The sequence below is a fragment of the Caretta caretta genome, chromosome 9 (genome assembly GCF_965140235.1).
Source record: "Caretta caretta isolate rCarCar2 chromosome 9, rCarCar1.hap1, whole genome shotgun sequence".
Lineage (NCBI taxonomy): Eukaryota > Metazoa > Chordata > Testudines > Cheloniidae > Caretta > Caretta caretta.
In genome coordinates, this window is record NC_134214.1 from 2,955,889 (window position 1) to 2,975,616 (window position 19,728).

The 19,728-nt window shown below is 48.2% G+C and overlaps 1 protein-coding gene across 3 annotated transcripts in view; it reads left to right on the forward strand.

Annotated features, from left to right (window-relative positions):
• Nucleotides 1-19,728, forward strand: part of FGF12 (fibroblast growth factor 12) — a 290,970-nt gene that overhangs the window by 189,875 nt on the left and 81,367 nt on the right. For all 3 annotated transcript variants that reach the window (XM_075132029.1, XM_075132030.1, XM_075132028.1), the window contains exons 2-3: nucleotides 7,761-7,871; nucleotides 14,722-14,825. In XM_075132029.1, the coding sequence (XP_074988130.1) occupies nucleotides 7,761-7,871; nucleotides 14,722-14,825 (215 nt within the window). The remainder of the gene's footprint in view (nucleotides 1-7,760; nucleotides 7,872-14,721; nucleotides 14,826-19,728) is intronic.

Below are 19,728 nucleotides of genomic sequence, written 5' to 3' on the forward strand. Positions count from 1 at the left end.
TGCTCTGAAGTCTAAGGCGTAAGTAGTGTTACTCTGCAAACTTCCAGCAGAAATATTTATATGTTTTATCTACTTTCAGAGTGTGTGCGCTATGAGCATAAATGCTCAGGACAGAGATCATAAGAACATAAGAATGGCCATTCTGGGCCAGACCAAAGGTCCATCCAGCCCTGTATCCTGTCTACTGACAGTGGCCAGTGCCAGGTGCCCCAGAGAGAGTGAACCTAACAGGTAATGGTCAAGTGATCTCTCTCCTGCCATCCATCTCCACTCTCTAACAAACAGAGGCTAGGGACATCATTCCTTACCGATCCTGGCTAATAGCCATTAAGGGACTTAACCTCCATGAATTTATCCAGTTCTCTTTTAAACCCTGTTATAGTCCTGGCCTTCAGAACCTCCTCAGGCAAGGAGTTCCACAGGTTAACTGTGCGCTGAGTGAAGAAGAACTTCCTTTTATTTGTTTTAAACCTGCTACCCATTAATTCCATTTGGTGGCCCCTAGTTCTTATATTATGGGAACAAGCAAATAACTTTTCCTTATTCACTTTCTCCACACCACTCATGATTTTATATACCTCTGTCATATCCCCCCTTTGTCTCCTCTTTTCCAAACTGAAAAGTCCTGGCCTCTTTAATCTCTCCTCATATGGGACAGTTCCAAACCCCTAATCATTTTAGTTGCCCTTTTCTGAACCTTTTCTAATGCCAGTATATCTTTTTTGAGATGAGGGGACCACATCTGTACGCAGTATTCAAGATGTGGCCTTACCATGGATTTATATAAGGGCAATAAGATATTCTCCGTCTTATTCTCTATCCCTTTTTAAATGATTCCTAACATCCCTTTTGCTTTTTTGACTGCCCCTGCACACTGCGTGGACGCCTTCAGAGAACTGTCCACGATGACTCCAAGATCTTTCTCCTGATTAGTTGTAGCTAAATTAGCCCCCATCATATTGTATGTATAGTTGGGGTTATTTTTTCCAACGTGCATTACTTTATATTTATCCACATTACATTTCATTTGCCATTTTGTTGCCCAATCACTTCGTTTGGTGAGACCTTTTTGAAGTTCTTCACAGTCTGCTTTGGTCTTGACTATCTTGAACAGTTTAGTATCATCTGCAAACTTTGCCACTTCACTGTTTACCCCTTTCTCCAGACCATTTATGAATAAGTAGAATAGGATTGGTCCTAGGACTGACCCTTGGGGAACACCACTAGTTACCCCTCTCCATTCTGAAAATTTACCATTTATTCCTACCCTTTGTTCCCTATCTTTTAACCAGTTCTCAATCCATGAAAGGATCTTTCTTCCCTCTTAGCCCATCTTATCTTATCCCCCTCTTATCGCTTCACCCACCACTGAAATGCAGACAACTTCGGGGCAGAATTTAGCACCAGCCAGATGAGCCAGAGGAGTTACTTAGGGCATGGCTACACTTGCAGATGTAGAGCGCCGTGAGTTAAACCTGCCTTCGTAGAGCGCAGTAGGGAAAGCGCTGCAGTCTGTCCGCACTGACAGCTGGCGGTGCACTGGCATGGCCACATTTGCGGTACTTGCAGCGCCATTGGGAGCGGTGCATTATGGGAAGCTATCCCGGCATTCAGGTGACTGCAACGTGCTTTTCAAATGGGTGTGGGGGGTGGAGTGTGACAGGGAGTGTGTTTTATGTATGTGAGGGGAGAGAGAGTGGGTTTTCGGGGTGCTGAGAGTGTGTCGGCATGCTGTCTTGTAAGTTCAGACTCCCCTCCTCCCTGCCTCTCTCTCACTCACTCAAAGCAAACAGTGAATGTTTGCTTTTCCTTAGAGCTGATAAGCAGCTGGCTTCTCCGAAATGGCGCTTTCAACGGGCATTTCCGCATTCCTGCAGCCGATTTCACAACAATGACAAGAGTGGCCACTTGACTTAAGGGGATTATGGGACGTTTGCGGAGGCTGATCAGAGCGCAGTAATGCAACAGCTCGTCCACACTGGCCCCGCGGCGCTCCAGCGGGGGCGCAGCAAACGTTATTCCACTCGCCGAGGTGGAGACCAGCCGCGCTGTAGCCGTGGAGTCAGAGCGCTCTACGTGCCTTGCCAGTGTGGACGGGGAGTGAGTTAGGGCCCCCGGGGCTGCTTTATTGTGCTGTAACTCGCAAGTGTAGCCAAGCCCTTAGTGATGTTAGCATCACATATGAATCACCAAGACTCCTTGGGACCAATGGTTCAAATCCCAGAAAGGGCGACTTAACCCTTCATCTTCCTGAGCTAGAAACTGACTTCCATGCAGTTTATTGTATGGGGGGGGGGGGGGTTGGGTGACTCCTATAACCAGGGTCCTATCACCTCTGCTTGGATATTGGACCACTAAGTGATGTGGAGCCTGATTCACCTCTTTCCCTCAATGCAATAGCATGGAGTTGTGATGAGAGAAGCTGTTTGAGCTGGCAGGGAATGGGGTTCCTGGCATTGTGTCCTCTGTGATGGAAGCTCAGCGGGTGCTCAGATCCCCAGCATGGTCCTGCAGAGCTCAGATTAGTCAACCTTAAGGGCACACATCAAGGGGCATCTGTTGTTCTGGGAGGACTGGGCTGAGCTGGTTTGGGGGGATTGGCAGTGGAGTGGTGTTCCTTGTCCCCGGAGTTATTCTCTTGTGTATGAGCTTGTCTTGTACTAATGGCTGTGGGCTGTGATTTGCTATCGCCATCTGGGTGTTGTTATACAGTGGCCTGGTTGAGCGTCCTTCTCTTTGTATTAAACACAGTTATCTTCCTTATGTTTTCTAGTTCGTATAGTTCCCACTGTTCGGGTCGATTCTGTATTCAACTTCAATTAATAGAGAAATCCAATATGTACAAATCAGCGATCCAGTGGCATTTTCCATAAGAGGAAGTGTTTGCCCCAGTGTCACTGGTCAGAGTTCTTACTCTCTTCCCCACTGGTGGATGGGTTAGACAGACCAAGGCTTTGTTTGCTATGGCCATGCTTTTAGAGAGCAGCCTGCTTTGTCTCTTTCTGTTTTGGGTTCTCATGAGCACATGAAGTGAAGGATTCTGGCCAGCAGCTGGAGAGGAGTGCAAAGTGTGTGTGTGTGTGTGTGTGTGTGTGGGAGGGTGGGGGGGTGCTGATCCCTGTGCATCTGTAGAAGAGCAGCCAAAATATGGCCCTTAGTTTTGGTGTCCTAAAGTGCACCAGCCCTACTGATAGCGTATGGGCAAGAGTCTCCCTTCGCTCACTGCACAGAAATCCTGTTGCCTTCTCTGGGATTCCCATGCACTCAAGGAGGGCAGGGAACCCTAAATATAGACTAATGCACTGATAGGAAACTGACAGCTGTACAGGGCAGTCACCTGATCATGGGGCTCTGAGAACCAGCAGACAGGCTGGTGAGCACCACACGCAGTGGGTGAGGGGTGGGGTTAAACGAGACCCATAGCACTGACAGACTGCAGTATTCTCAATGCTTGTGAGAGGGGGTAAGGCTGATGTAGGTGAAATCTCTTATCTAGTGGGAGACCCCAGAGCTGTGTAAACCAAACATGTCAGTGTGATCTAGTGGGTAGGGTGCTGGGTTGGGTCTGAGGAGACCTGGATTCTGTTCCTGACCTGTTAGGGGACCTTGGGAAAGTCCCTTCCCCTCTCTGTGATCCTGTTTTTCCTCCTGCCCTCTTTGTCTCTTGACTAGTTCGAGTGTAAGATTTTCAGAGTGGGACTCTCTCCATGTGTGTGTACAGCGCCTAGCACAATGGGACTCCAGTCTGAGTGGGTGCTACTGTAATAGACATAATTAATAATGGTGCATCTGGAGGCAGAGTGGGCTCTATGCCTTGTGTTTACTCTCTGTAACAGAGCACCTGTCTTGGTCATTAAGGGCTATCGCTTCAGCATCGACACTTGCCATTTCAAAGTGTTTCAAACAGTCGCTCCACAAAACTGTACCCTGCCTTCCTTTTAATTAGAACATTGTTAAGTCTCTGCTGCCCTATCCATGGTTTGGTCTTTATGGGGCTTCTTCGCTGTCGCACTCTGATCTGAATCGAGGTGTTCGTTTCAGAGAGTTTCTCAAATCTATTCCATCGATACAGTGAAATAAGGGGAGGTAAAGTTTGTCTTTTTAAATGCGTTTGCTTTGCTGCACTAGAGCGTGAGTGCTGCAAGCCAAGTCACTGAGGAGCATGTTTTGGCCACATCAATCCCATCCCATTTTCACAGAGCAGGAAAGCGGATCTGGAAGCAAAACAGAAGGGTGTGCAGAGTTGTGCAGCTCAGCGATAGGAAAGGATTTTGTGCTGAAGTGTGTTGTCCCTTTTAAGAGCAGGGAAAGCTGGGAACCCCCGCACCAGGGTATAAAATAAGAGACCTGAGAGAGGAAAGTCAACTTCAGTTCAGGCCCTGGGGAAAGCATGAGCTGCAGAAAGGAACCTAATTAGGGGAGCCCTTTTGGAGGTAGGCATGGTGCGTGCTTGGATTTTGTTCTTAGTAACTGCATGTTTCTTTTAGTGCTTGTAACTTGGGGCAATATTGTTGAAGGAGCTTTGGACAAATAAGAGAATTACAATATTAAGCCTAAAAGAAAAGGAGGACTAGTGGCACCTTAGAGACTAACCAATTTATTTGAGCATAAGCTTTCCTGAGCTACAGCTCACTTCAAAGCTTATGCTCAAATAAATTGGTTAGTCTCTAAGGTGCCAACAGTATTCCTTTTCTTTTTGCAAATATAGACTAACATGGCGGCTACTCTGAAACCTGTCAATATGAAGCCTGTGTTTGATTGTGCAGTTTTTAAATCACATCACCAGCCTGGCCAGAGTTGAAGGATCTTTCGGTATCCTTTCCTCTCGCGAAACTCCCAGACCGTCTCATGTTGTTTTATTGTCTGACACATGAGCTGCCTCTTGCTCTGATTTATTCAGACATTTCCTCCACCTTAATTGGATGATGTGCTGCCTTTGATGTATTTCCCACGAACGAACAGTCTTTCCTGAAAATTGCTGCCGCGTAAGGGGCAGCGGCACTCGAGAAAGCTGCAATACAATTACCTGTTCAATCTTTGTTGCTGTAAGAGGAAACGACTCCGAAATATATGGCCAAATTCAGGTTCACACAAGCAGGGAGTCTGCTTAAAACCAGGGGCTGCAGTTTGCCTTTGGGCCAGCAGCTCCAATCCATTCCCTGGATGCTAGTAACTGGTGCCGTTACCATCTGATGGCCGTTTGATGACCTGTGCCAAAGAAGTGGGTGGTCATATCCTGGCTCCCAGTTAAAATGTCCTTAACTCTCCCCGCCTCTTCTGCTGGCGTCCTCAGTAGATAGGTCAATCAACAAAGGGTCCGTTCAGCCTGCCTGCCTTCCACAGTTGGGGCTGCTGCCCCCAGATCATGCTTGTGATGCCTTGGCCAGGCCACATGGGGGAGCCAGCACTAGCTAGAGCTACTTACACCTGTTCTGTAGTCAGGTAGTCAGACAGAAGCTTTCTGTGCCCGGGGCTGTTAAATCAGCAGTAGGCAGGTGTGAGTAATGATGAGCAAACTGCAAGAAATCCAAGAGCTTTCAAAGAGAAGGGGAGAGACTCAGTATGGGACTCAGAGGTCACCCTCTGCTCCCATCCCATGCTAACGTATTCCTAAGCCCCCCCCCCCCCTCCAAAAAACTATTCCGGGTTGTGGGGAGAATCTCCCTAAGAGAATACCAAGCTTATGCTTGTTGTGTGCAGGTCTGAGCATTCAGGGGTTTAGGATTTAGTTCAGGTGTAAGCATCTGAAGGTCCAGGTGCCTACCTGAGACATAACCGGGCTGATCAAAATCCCACTGCTTCACTGAGAAGCTCCAACCCAAACATAGTGTGTGAAAGCCAAAGTGCAGATGGCAGCTCTGGAATGTGCCAGGCAGGGTTTCCCCTCGTGTATAGAACGTGCCCCCTGTGACGGGAGGTTCTTCTCCGCCCGCGTATGTCAGAGGAAACCAGAAAGCAAAGGCAACCCAAGGAACGCCATGGTGATCAGATTTTATTAGGGCTGTGAGAAACTTGGCAACTTTTGTTGGCAGCTTAGTTCTTTTCAGTTTTCTGTGAATTTGGGGAGTGGGCTGGAAACTCCAGCTAAAACTCAACTGATGGGGAAACCTGCAGAAATGGCAAGACCCATATCATTACCACTCAAAACCATAAATCAGCCCAAACCGACTCCAAACTAGGCCAGGATTGGCCAGAAAGCTCATAAATGTTGAACCTTGAGCCAAGCTTGACATAAGGTTTGTCAGATTTGTAATGAGACTAGGAATCAGGGGCACTGGTCTCTGATATTACTGGAATGACACATGTACCTGACAATATAATGGTGTCCCCATTTGCAGCATGAGGTAATGGGTAACTGGTGGTCTAGGGACATCATTCTGGCAAACACTCTAAACACCACGGTATAAGTTTTTAATAATCATCTTCTTCCTACCTCTACCTCAGAGGAGCACCAGCATTATACCAAGGAACCCTGCCTAGAATTAACATCCCACAGTCACTCTGTTAAGCACAGTGGCGTAGAAGATCACGTTCACCAGTTCTAAAATGCCATTCCTGCCGCAAACTATAAAATGATACTTTTCTCTTCTTAAATTGGCAACATGGTTTTAAGCTGAGCCCTTTCACACTAACTCTCTGCTCCTGCTGTCCTCCTGCATTCAGAGCTCCCAGAGATGTCCACGCACACACTGTCTGCAAAAGGAATGCAGTGTCTCTGGGCTCTTCGTGTCATTCTCAAAGGAAATGTATACAGCCCAGTGGTAAACTGTTGGAAACAGGGGCTCCTAATGGAAACACTGACACAGCCTGACCGGAGTTATATAATGGCTTATTAAACAATCTCACTCGGTGCATCAAAGTCATGAAACTGATTACATCATGATATACTGCACTGGGGAAATTTCCTATTAAGTCACTAATAACTTGCTTTTATTCATATTAATTTATAATCATATTATTAATATAATTTTATTAACTCCCTACATTATTTCTAAACCAGCTTTTCTGGTAAAGAAATGGTATGTCAGCGGTTCTCAAACTTTCTTGCACCACGACCCCCTTCTGTCAACGAAAATTACTACATGACCCCAGGAGTGGGAACCAAAGCCCGAGCTTGCTGCCCCGGGTTAGAATCATAGAATATCAGGGTTGGAAGGGACCTCAGGAGGTCATCTAGTCCAACCCCCTGCTCAAAGCCGGATCAATCCCCAGTTTTTGCCCTGATCTCTAAATGGCACCCTCAAGGATTGAACTCACAACCCTGGGGGCATGTAACCTGAGCCCTGCTGCCCAGAGCTGAAGCCCTCGGGATTTGGTTTTGGCCCCACGTAGTGGGGCTCGGGCTTCAGCTTTGGACCTGGGCCCCAGCAAATCTAACGCCAGCCCTGGCGACCCGATCAAAATGGGCTCCCGACCCACAATTTGAGAGCCCCTGTGGTTTATACGTGATGGAATAGTCTAAAGGGTTCATTGGCACTTGCTTAGGAGGATGTGTATGACTTGCAATAAGGCAGCTCTTCTAAATGAATTTTCTTAAATTCTTAACCCTGTGCTATACTATTGGTGTCTTTTCTTTTTACCTACTCGCCTGAGCTCCATTTTATATGCCTGCTTTACAATCCAACATGCAAGGAACCACAGGAAGTTATCTACCAGAATCCTGGTTTATTTACTTAGGAGTTTACAGTAGCTGAGCAACTGACGTCTCTTGCCGCTCCTGGTATATTTTGTGTATCTAATACTTATTATTATCTTTGTAGAACCCCAGCTGAAAGGAATTGTGACAAGGTTATTCAGCCAGCAGGAATACTTCTTGCAGATGCACCCAGATGGTACGATTGATGGGACCAAGGACGAAAACAGCGACTACAGTAAGGAAAATTAGCCTTCTTTGCAACCCGATGATAAATGAAATGCATCACCTAGTGGGTCTCACTTGTAAGCCTTCATTTTTGAAAAGATCAAATTAGGAAGAAGCCAGCTGCTCTCAGCCGTTTATTTCCATCGGCACTTCCCTTTTAAATCTCTCCTTTATTGTTTTCACACATTGTTGCTTTCCCCCCCCCCCCCGCCCCCGCCTCTCTCTAACGCTACAACAACCATCTGGGGTGTGGAGAAGAATAAAAACGCATGGTTTGAATTCTTGCCCGAAGAGAGAGGAGTGATATTTGCGCAGATGCTATGCATGTGGGAGAAGGATGTGGGGATTGTTTCCTTCAGGGGTAAAAGGAAAGTGATCTTCAAGGAAAACATCTAAAACCTAACTAGACTTAGGAACCCAGGAATTGCCAGACTGGATCAGACCAAGAATCTGTCCATTCCAGTACCCCATCTCTGACCATGGCCATTATAAGCTGCTTCTGAAGAGACCCTGCAGTGGGCAGTGATGAGACAACCTGTCTCCAAGAAAGTTTCCTCTGAGAACCCCACACTTAGAGGCTGGCACAAGTTACCCAAACCCTTCAATAGATGGCAAGGTCCGGGGCAAAGTTTGATGCTGAATTTTTTCATGCAGCAGTCAGCAAGCCGCTGTCATTGGCGGGAGACCATGCTGGATGTCAGCACTCCCCAGTGGCCCATTGCCCTCTGCGAGAAAGGGCACAAAACATTTTTGTCCCGGGAGGTGCTGGGTGCCCTCAACTCCCATTGGGACCACTCTGAAGGATTAGGCCCCGGAGGAGATGCAAAGTGCCATCTGTGGCATCAGCTCTGCCCTCTCTGTGGGACTCAGGAGTCCTTCTGAGAGGGCAACCCAGGTGGCTCTCACTGACTGGGTCAGCTAGGGCAGGGCTGAACCTTGTCCCTGTGCTGGGAGTCTGAAATCTGCAGGAGCGTTCACAGAAGGATGTCACGGCTGGCACATTCCCAAAGGGACGGGAGTTCTCAGTTGTTAAGAGTCGGAGCAGAAGCTGATCTTTGAGGGGGGCTCGACAAAGATAAAGTCCCCCACATTGCAGCTGGGACGGTGCTTCCCAGGGCAGGCAGACACATGTACTAGCTGTGTTTGAACCGGTGCGCTGAAAATAGCCTTATAGCTCGGGGTAGCCTGGACAGCGGTTTGGGCTAGCCACCCACATACGTGCCTGGGGACCCAGGCCTGTTTGTCCTCGGGTGGCTAGCCCGAGCGGCCATGCGCGCTGTCCCCGCTTACGCTGCTACTTTGAGCATGCTAGCCTGAGCAGCGCTAGGACGCCTCAGTCTCCCCGCGCCGGGAAGCACGTGTCCAGCAGCAGTGTAGACAGACTCTTATGGAGGGATAATCCAGGCTGCTTAATCCGGGGATCAATCCTGTCATCCTTCCTCAGACAGAACTCCTAGCGAACCCCCTGGAGGCCCTTCCTGAGTCAAGACTGCAGGGTTGGAGCTGTCCGTGTGGCCTGTTGGCTCCAATTCCGGCTCGGCAGCAGTTCCACAGGCAGCCTCCTGGGGGCGGCGGGGAGCCCTCAGACTAGAGCACAGTTTGAATAGCAGTCGGTGACGTGACGCTGTGCCCAAAACGGCGACGGGTCGGCAGGGTCCCCGTGGCAGGAGTAGCACATTTAACACGAGTAGGGCACTTATTCTCCTCCGTTCAGCCACGGTTCGAGCACAGCAAGAGTCCTACCTTCTGCTTCGGGAGCCAGGTCATGGGGTGATGCCGGCAGAGGCCAGCAGCTGAAATAACAGAAGGTTTGGGAAACATCCCTCATTGAAAACAAAGAACCCCCCTGCCCCCAATTCAAAGGCTGTGCCCAGCAGTAGCTCGCTGTAAGGGATAGGGCCCAATTCTGCTCTCTCACTGGGGTTTTACCACTGTGTAGGGCCTTTGATTTCAGGGAAGCTCCTCCTGCCTTACATCAGAGGATGAAAGAGATGAAACACTCAGGTCCTTAGGGTTTTTCAGCCACTGCCGTACAATGCGAATAGGACTGATAAGTGAAGAGGCTGGTCCTGCAGCCTGTACTTGCAAGCAGCCCAGACTCATGGGAGGACATCAGTGGGTCTGCTCGTGTGAGCAAGGACTACTCCCGTGAGTAAGGGTTGCAGGATTGGGCCCTATGACTTATGGGAGAGGTTAAGGCAATTAGGTATCTCAGTCAGGGGAAAAGAAGGCTCAGAAGGCATATCCGTCATCACACATGCCCAGGACTGGGAGAGAAGATGGGGATTAATTGTTCTCATCAGTCAGTGAGGATGGGACAAGAAAATAAGGGATAAAACTGAAACTCAGATGAATCTAGGTAAATGTTGGAGAGCTGCCCTGCAGTGGCCCAGACTGGCAAGGGAGACCGCACTGATGATACTCACTGCTGTGCAGAGGGCCGGACCAGGGTTTAGGCCCAGACAGTCAGCAATGACCGCTAATTTTGGGTGCCCAGTTTGAGACAAGGTGGGACTGATTCTCCGAGGTGCTGAGCACTCGCAGCTCCCTTTGAAGTCCAGCAGGAGCCATGGGCGTTCAGCTCCCTTGACAATCAAGCTGGACACCCAAAACTTGTGGGCGCTTCAGAAAATCTGGGTCACGTAAGGGACTGGCGTGGTGCTTGGAACCCTGTGCCTCTTCTGCTCAGGGCTGAAGTTCACACTGTAGGAGACAAAACGCACACCCGTATCCCAAGCGTGGTGCCTGATTCACTCTCACCTGGCAGGATGCGGGGGGACAATCGAGATGGACGCTGCATGGAGTCTGTAATTGAAACACGTACAGGAACGCGATGTGCCATACATCACCACTTTGCATTGTGTTGGGGCCAGACTGATCAGCCTTAGCAAAGGGAGCTGATTTTACATGGAATATACTATGTGGGTTTACTCTGGCAAGATAAACATTTAAAATGAAACAAGACACGTCCCTTCTACACGTCCGATGTAATTAAAACTCGTAATGAAAATCCAGTTATTTAAATAAGAGGGACTGCTAATATTTAAGCCATTTTAAAATTAATTTATCTATCTGGTGCCACTTCGTGTTTCTGTTCCTGGGGAAACAGGAGGTTGGGATGTTTTTTTGTTTTTTTTTAATACAGTTAGAAGCCAAGATCAAGCTCCATTTGAACAGGCATCCAGCAAAACAACACTTAGTGCATCTGCTGCCGAGGCCATGGGGCTAAAGCGATGCTATCGAGCTAAAAGTCGTGGGATAGATTCTTTTCACACTGACACTGGTGTAAATCAAAAGTGTTTCCATTGAAGCCAGTGGGGTTACCCCAAATATAAGACGAGAACCTAGGCCCAGATCTGTGTTATGATATCATCGTGTTATTACCCTGAATTTGTTCAGCAGGATTGGTAGGGTCACCTCTCACCATTTATGCGGTGTTGATTTTTTTTTCCCTTTTGCTTGGCATAATCTTTTAGTAGACTGATCAATATCGCTCTCTGGACCTGGTTCATGACTCCAGGATCTCAGTTCTGTATCCGAACTGTTTTACCCATTGATATGCCAGCATAATTCCGCTGTAACAGAGGGGTAAATGAGAGCCCCTGCATAGTGTATTCCATGTAAATGCTTTTTCCTGAACTTGCAGGGCCAAACCCCCAGCTGGTGTAGATCAGCATGGATCCTCTGATTGACCTACTCCTGTTCATACCAGCTGAGAATGTGGGTCATACAATGGGCCTCATTCTTGTCTCAGTCCACTTTTCCACTTGTCTAAATTATTTGGGCTAGATCCTCAAGTGGGGTAAATCAGCATAGCTCCATTGATGCCAATGGGGTAACTGCCTCGCTGACTTCCCCTGGCTTGCTCCAGTATGAAAGGAGAATCGGGCCCAATGACTTCAACAGGACTGCTTCCAGTCTGCCTGGCTGTGCTGGGATTTTCAGTTTCAAATCCTTGTTCTGGACTGATACCAAGGTAAAAAATCTCTAGCTTCCTACCCTGAATATAAACACATTTGAGTCACAAAAACAGTCTTGAGGCCCGCCTGGCATCCTGTGCTCTTGTAGGAACTCCTTCCAGAACAGCTCTGCTACCTCCCTTTCCCCGGATTTGCCCACCTGCTGTGTAATCCCGTGGTGCCTTTACACGGAATAGGATATGATTTACCCTGTGGGTGGGGGCTGGCCCTTGGGGAGTGGGAGGGAATTATTCAAAACACTGATAGGTTTCCGTGGGGATAGTCTGGCTTATTGATCTTGGGTGCTGTCACTCAAAAGAATGGTCTGCGAGGCAAGTTTTCTATGTAAAACGAATTAGCTGTAGGGAGTGAATAATGATGGCCGTTTGCTTTCATTATCTGCAGTGATATGCTCCATTTTTCAGATTTTTAAAAAGGGGGAGGGGTGGGGGGTTGCTTATAAATAGACTTGTTAATTAAACGAGGCTTTGGAGCATCGCTGTCGTACCAAAGGTCTGGCAATAAAAACTTGCCTCGATAAGGGAATGTCTCACGAGGAGCCTGCATGAAGGGTTTGCCCGACACTGAGGTAGTTACACCAGTGAGAAGTGAACAGGCAAACCGGCACCAATCCCGAGCATGGCGACTTCAGCATCACCTTAGGCCCTGATCTGCAAAGACCTGTAATGAGGCTGCACTTTAGACGCTGACTTCCACCGAAGTCCTCCCGCTTCAGGAAACCACTCAGACATGTGCCGTCACTGCAGTGGGATTCCAGCACGAACTTTTCAGATGTGGGGCTGGTAGGCTGGATTTCTGAGACGGGGCTGCAGCCAGCAACACGCCTTTAGTGCCTGTTTTCCCACTGAAAGAGGGCTACCCCCCGGCCCTTTAGGCAGCCCTAGGCCAGTGCCGTTGCGGCGTACCTGGCCTTCCCATAATGCTTCAAATAATTCCCAGATGCCGTGGGCCTGATTTGTCTCTCATTCAGCTGTGCAACTCCAGTGACCTTCTGCGGAGTTACCCCTTGCTTGCACTAGGGTGTGTGAGAGGAGGTCACTGAAAACTGTCTCTCTGGCAAAACAGTCTAAACAAGCGCCCTCTCTGCAGCTGGCTCCCAGGTCTCGTGTGGAAAAGACTCTGGGGTTTATGGCTTGTTGTTGTATTTGTTTTCTCCTGGTGCAGCTGAAGCCATCGGTCCTACCCAGCACATGTGCATGCAAACAGTCTCTTTGGTAACCTTAGTCTGACTTGGATCTGAATTATTCCACTCTGTTAAACCAGGGTTAGCACTAAAGCAGTCTGTGTCGCAATAACACTGAATCATTAGCATGCTGGGGCATAGGTGGCTCCCAAGAGAGAAGGGGGCAGGGCAGTGGGAGGTGAAAAAGGTGATTGGCATCTGGATATCACCTTTCATCCAAAGTCCCCACTGTGCTGTGCTCACTTTACAAAGTGATTTACTAGCTGTACAATTATATCAATTATCTGTAAAATAAATTGAATGATTAGGTATACTTATGTCAATAGCTAGGCAATAAACTGCAAAGCCATGTGATAAAAGGCATGCTATTGATCATTGAGCACCTCCCCTGCTTTCTACCCACTGATACAGCCCCCCCCGGAGACTAATTTAAACATTCCAAACCCTTTGAGAAACCTCAGACAGACGCCTTTTGAATGAATGAGTGAATAATTATAAAACAAGCTACCAGTGAAGTGTTTGCTAATTTGTCTCCCCACTGCCCCCATAATTACCCTAGTCCAAGGTTTAGGAGAGTCAGTACTAACTCCCACAAAAGTGATGTGTGTAAGATCTGATATTTTCTCACTCCTCCAGGCAAACAGATGGGAGGAGTTCTATACTCCTGGAGAGGGACAGTCCCTAACTTGGACTTGTTCCTGGCAGGAGAAGGTCATGAGACACTGGACAGTATCTATGTGGTTCTGGAAAAGCTAGACTGAGCCACTGGTAGAGGTTTCTGAAATGTTGCTGGTTAATGGGGAGAGGCAGTGTGGTCTAATGGATAGGGCACCCGGCCGTCATTCAGAAGACCTGAGTTCTGTTGTTAGCTCTTTTGCTGACCTCCTGTAAGATCCTTGAGCAAATCACTTCACCTCTCTATGGCTCTATGTCCTCTCTCAGCCTCTGTCTTGTCTATCTTGACTGTAAGCTTTCTGGGGCGGAGACTGGCTTTTACTGTGCATAGAGTAGCACCTACAGACCCCAAATACAGCACCGTGGGGCCCTGATCTCAGCTGGGGTATCTCAGTGCTGCCCGTATTACAGGTAGCAATAGTAGAAACAATTAATGCATCAACATTTCATATAATAACGCCAGCAGCCTTTCCGATCCTGTTACGTTACAGATAATAGCAAAAATACCATCGTGCGTGAGAGAGAGGTCGCCTCTCTGAGTCCGAGTGGCTGTGTGGCATCCAGCAATAGTTACCTTTTGTAGTGTATCGGAGAGGAAGTGGCTGCGATGCTTAAATCAATAGGATGGCAGTAAAATGGGGCATTGAAGAGTCTTGTCCTTTCCTGCTGCCTGGCACCACTTCCAGAAGGCACAGAGGACTCTGGTCATGGAGACACCGGAGTCCAGGTTGGCTCCTCCTGAGAGTCTTTATTCCTTGGCTAGCAGTGACCAGATGGATGATGGGCTGCAGGTTTCTGGGATACAGTGAGAACTGGAACTTTTACAACCCACCCTGAGGTGATCCTTGAAAGCAAGTTACAGACTTTTCCCTGTACTTCAAATCCCTGGAGATGTTTGTAACTCTGCTTCTTGTGTAAAGGGGTGAGGGGCACTAGCTGACAATGAAAACAGGGAACATGGGCCACATGGAAAGGCGACCTTCAGTAACAGTTGCTTTCCCCTGTTCTTCTTCCAACTGCAGCCCTCTTCAATCTAATTCCCGTGGGCCTTCGTGTGGTGGCGATCCAGGGGGTGAAGGCAGGTCTCTACGTCGCCATGAATGGCGAGGGATATCTCTACAGCTCAGTAAGTACATTGCCCGGTTTGGTGATTTCAGAGCTGTTTTTTAAGTGCATTGCTATGTTGAGAACACTTCGGACAACCTGGCACAGTAGGAGCTGTCATAAGGTCCACTGTCAAATAGACTCTTCCCTGTCTTTAGCAACTACCTCCAGCTATCTCCATGTATTCTCAGGGCAGTATTCTTCGACCTTTAGTTGAAGGCACACATCTGTTTGCGCCTTTGGATGGTCACTTACCTCAGGTCTTGCTGTGTTAGGTTACTGAATCTGCTGGATCTGATCTGGTTTTACATCAGTGCGACCACACATTGCCTTCACAGAGATACCCTGATATACACCAGTGTACCTGATCATAATAGGTCCTGTTCTCCACACCACAGTAATTCTGCTTATTTTGATGGAGTTATTGTGGATTTACCCCAGTGTAACTGAGCAGAATGTCTCTGTATATGAGTGGTCTTTTTAACACAGTATGAAAGATCTATGGGACACATTTTACTGATGAATTCCCCAGTAACTTTCTTAGATGGCATTAAAAAGCATGAGAAAAGGAGTACTTGTGGCACCTTAGAGACTAACCAATTTATTTGAGCATGAACTTTCGTGAGCTACAGCTCACTTCATCGGATGCATACCGTGGAAACTGCAGCAGACTTTATATATACACAGAGAATATGAAACAATACCTCCTCCCAGCCCACTGTCCTGCTGGTAATAGCTTATCTAAAGTGATCATCAAGTTGGGCCATTTCCAGCACAAATCCAGGTTTTCTCACCCTACGCACCCCCCCACACAAACTCACTCTCCTGCTGGTAATAGCCCATCCAAAGTGACCACGGAGAGTGAGTTTGTGGGGGCGGGGGGGCGGAGGGTGAGAAAACCTGGATTTGTGCTGGAAATGGCCCAACTTGATGATCACTTTAGATAAGCTATTACCAGCAGGACAGTGGGGTGGGAGGGGGTATTGTTTCATGGTCTCTGTGTGTATATAAAGTCTGCTGCAGTTTCCACGGTATGCATCCGATGAAGTGAGCTGTAGCTCACGAAAGCTCATGCTCAAATAAATTGGTTAGTCTCTAAGGTGCCACAAGTACTCCTTTTCTTTTTGCAAAGACAGACTAACACGGCTGTTACTCTGAAAAAAGCATGAGGTTATTCATCAGATTCTCATTTGAAGTAAATCAATGATTCACAATGATTTACTAAATAAGGCAGTTCTTTGCTAGAAATATTTTACGCTTGAAATAACTTCACACTGTGCTATGTGACAAGGAAATTGTTGTTGATAAATTTTCCATTCGGATATTTGTAGAGTCTATGGGCCAGACTCTGACCTCACTAACTCCAGTGTGGATCCAGAGTACTGTAATTCTGCTGTTACTCTGACTTAAAAACGTGTGTGTGTGGCTGGGATGGGGGACTGAGGATAGAACCACTGAATAGGAAATAGCATAGTTTGGTTTTCGGTAACTGGCTAATTGATCTGTAATGTGGCTATCGCCACAACCTCTAGGACCAAAGGTGGCACTTAAACCACTGGTTGATGCAGAGCTGCCCCTAGTTACCTCCCGACCGAAGGACAGCACGTTTGCTATCGCATGGACTGAAGCAGCTCTGGGGTCGTCTTGTCCCACCACCCTGGAATCCTAGGAATTCTGGTCGGAGCAGGTACCGTAGGACTGAATGCGAACCTGTGTCTCGCGACTTGAAGGAGAAAACGTGGCACCAGTGAACACGTTCGCTTGCCCAATGAGGACAAGGTGCCCAGTGGGTCTGTGGCTCTTACGCATATTTTTCCTCCTTCTGGGAGCTGTCGATCAGCTTCTCCTGTAGTTTCCTCTGTGGCGTTCTGTTTGCGAGATGAAATCACTTTGTGGATACCTGTGTAAGCGCTGTGGGATCAGAGCTCAGACCCTGGATTAGCCTCTTCGCGTGCTGTAATCACAGTCCGAGCAGTCGGGAGTGTAAACGGCCTCGTCACCCCCTCGCTCTGCTCCCTGACCAGGTCAGGGTTGTTCCTTATGGTATGAACTCGACAGGACAAAGCGCTCCAGTTTTAAACCACTCAAATAACTCCTATTTCCCCTTCTTACCCTGCGGGGCGATAATGTCACAGAAGTGCCGGGGTGGAAGGGAATTTGAAGATCCCCTAGTCCATTCCCTGCGCCTCGCCAGTGAGGAGGCATGATTACGTACACCTAGGCCCATCCCAGAGAGGTCTTCTGTCTAATCTGTTCTCAAAAACTTGCTTCAGACTAAGCCAATTCCTCTTTGTCCTACCCTTGGTAGTCATGGAGAACCATTGATCACCGTCCCCTTTATGACATCCCTTTTATATTTGCAGACTGTTATCAGGTCCCTCCTGAGCCCTCTCTTCGCAAGACTGAGGCGATGTCTACACTACCACTAATGTTGGCAAAACTTTTGTCGCTCAGGGGTGTGGGACCCCCCCCCCCAAATGATATAAGTTGTGCTGCTTGTGTGCACAGCGCTGTCTCCTGCCACCGTAGCTACCGCTGCTTGTTGAGGTGGTTTTATGAGGTCGACAGGAGAGCTCGCCCGCCAGCACAGAGCGGCTGCGTGAGCGATCTGACAGCAGCACCGCTGCATCGTACAGCTGCCCCACGGTAAGCTCGCTAGTGTAGACGTGGTCTAAACATGCCCCGTTCGTTCAACCTTTCCTCATAGGTCAGGTTTCCTGAACCTTTCATCATGTTTGTTGCTCTCCTCTGGCTTCTCTCCATTTTCCACATCCTTTTCAAAGTGTGCTGTCCAAAACTAGATGCAGTACTCCAGCCGAGGCCCCACCACTACCGAGCAGTGCCGAACAGCTGCCTCTCCATGCGCTCGGCCATAGCTTGGTGGAGCTCACTGTTCGGGGATTACAAGGCATTATGCCAGTGCGGGTGTGTATTTGGGGATCGCTTTTTAGTTTTCAGAACTGGGTAGCTGTCAAGACCAAGAGAGGGATAGATGAGTCAGCTCTCTGGTATTGCCAGAAACATCCCTTTCTTTCACAGCTCAATACATTTAAGTGTAAATTAAGTCTCATCAGTTGTGCCCCTTTAAATAAATCTGTTCAATTTACCATGATACTGACCTTCATTGTAAAGCACTTAGAGATCCATGGATGAAAAGAGCTATATAAGAGCTTGGTGTTGGTATTATTTATTATTACTGTTGGTGTGGTTACCAATATAAATAGTTTACTTAATTGCAAACTCTTTGGGATCAGGACCATCCTGTTTTGGATCTGTGTCTGCACACCGCTCAGTGCAATAGGTCCTGATCCATGACTGGGTCTCCTGGGCATTGCGGTAATGCAAATAACTAATTCTTGAGATCAACTGTACAGGGTACGTGGATTGTGTGACTTAAACAGAAGTGGCATTCTGCACAATAGAATCCCTACTTCTGTACGGGGCCCTTCAGAGAAGCTAGAGCTCAGAATTCTTGGCAGAGTAAAAGAATTACAAGGAAGGAGAGCAGTTAAGCTTTGTAAATACAGCTGGTCAGAAAACTCGGACAGAAATGGGGAAAAAATGTCCCTGGAATCTTTCAGAATTGTGTCCATTTTTTTGACCAGCTCCATCCACAAATATGGGAAGCAATCCAGGACAAATGATTCAGGAAGAGCTAAGGGGCAGCAGCCCCAGACAACAGGAGTTGCAGACAAGAAGGCTCTCTCAGTGACACTCGTGAAGTCGTGTGAAGGATTGAGGAGGAGCCGGAGGGAGACAGGGAAGGCCAGAAAACGAGGTGGTGGCTGGGAGGCAGGATGGAGTGCCTTAAAAGCAAGGAGGAGCTTTCCCTTCAGTCAAACAAATTCCCTTACAATTAGCGGGCCAATCGTCCGGTGCTGCAGATGAGTACAGCCTAATGGAACGCTGCTGATTTACACCAGCTGAGGGTTTGGTCCAGTACCCCCAGCTGAGGATTTGGCCCAGTACCTCCAGCTGAGAGCTTTACTCTGATTCCATTATCCCCGATAGTACACTAAGAATCCCCCAGAATGATCAGGGGTTAGCAGGACGGCTGGCATGGGCATGGTTACATGCTGTGGTTTTGATGGTTTTCAGCTTGGTGGTGTCTGCAACAATAAGAATTAAATTGTTTCTTTCATGAACAAAACGTCACGGGGAAGCAAACTCCTGTGTGCTGTGCATGGATGTTCCGTGGCCCTCGCGTCCCAAGGAGACGTGGCTCACGGGGCCTGGCTTCCCTCCCACACCAGCTCTCTGCTGGGCTGACTCCATTGTCTCGGGGGAGCTGTGACGGACTGACAGCAGCGTAGGCTTCACCCAAAGCCCACGGAACTCAACGGGTGTCTTCCCTGGGCTTTGGACCAGGCCTGAAGTGAGAGGAAAATGGGGCCTGGTATTTCGAGCTGGGTCGTCTTAACAGCAAGGACTGTGGGTTGAAATGCCTCTAAGCATCAAAGATAAAGGATTGAACCGAGGTCTGTAGCTGGATTGAATTAAGCCGTTAATGGCTCCTCTGTATCTCAGCTGCAGCTGCTGCTTCTCATGAGGGGCAGGGGTCAGCATGGGGCACCTGTGTATGGCTCTCAAAGGCTCCTTCAGGTCCTGTCTCCCATACTAACCACTGTGTCTTTACTCTTTTGCTTATAAGACCACAAGACACAGCTTTTCTCCGCCTCTGGCATGTTTAACTTGCAGACAGGCACATGCTTGATTTCTCTAGGGCAGTGATCAGTGATTTGGAATAAGGGACTAATACTTCTTGTTAACTTTGTTCACTCACCCAGCTCCTCCCTGCCTGCTGATCCATCTCCCCCGGATTTATCTGAGCCCTGTCGCTGGTTCCAAATAAACCAGCTGGCCAGGGAAATGCTTCCTCCTTCTCTCTCAGGAGACTAAATTCTCCGCAGTAAATGGGCAGCGCT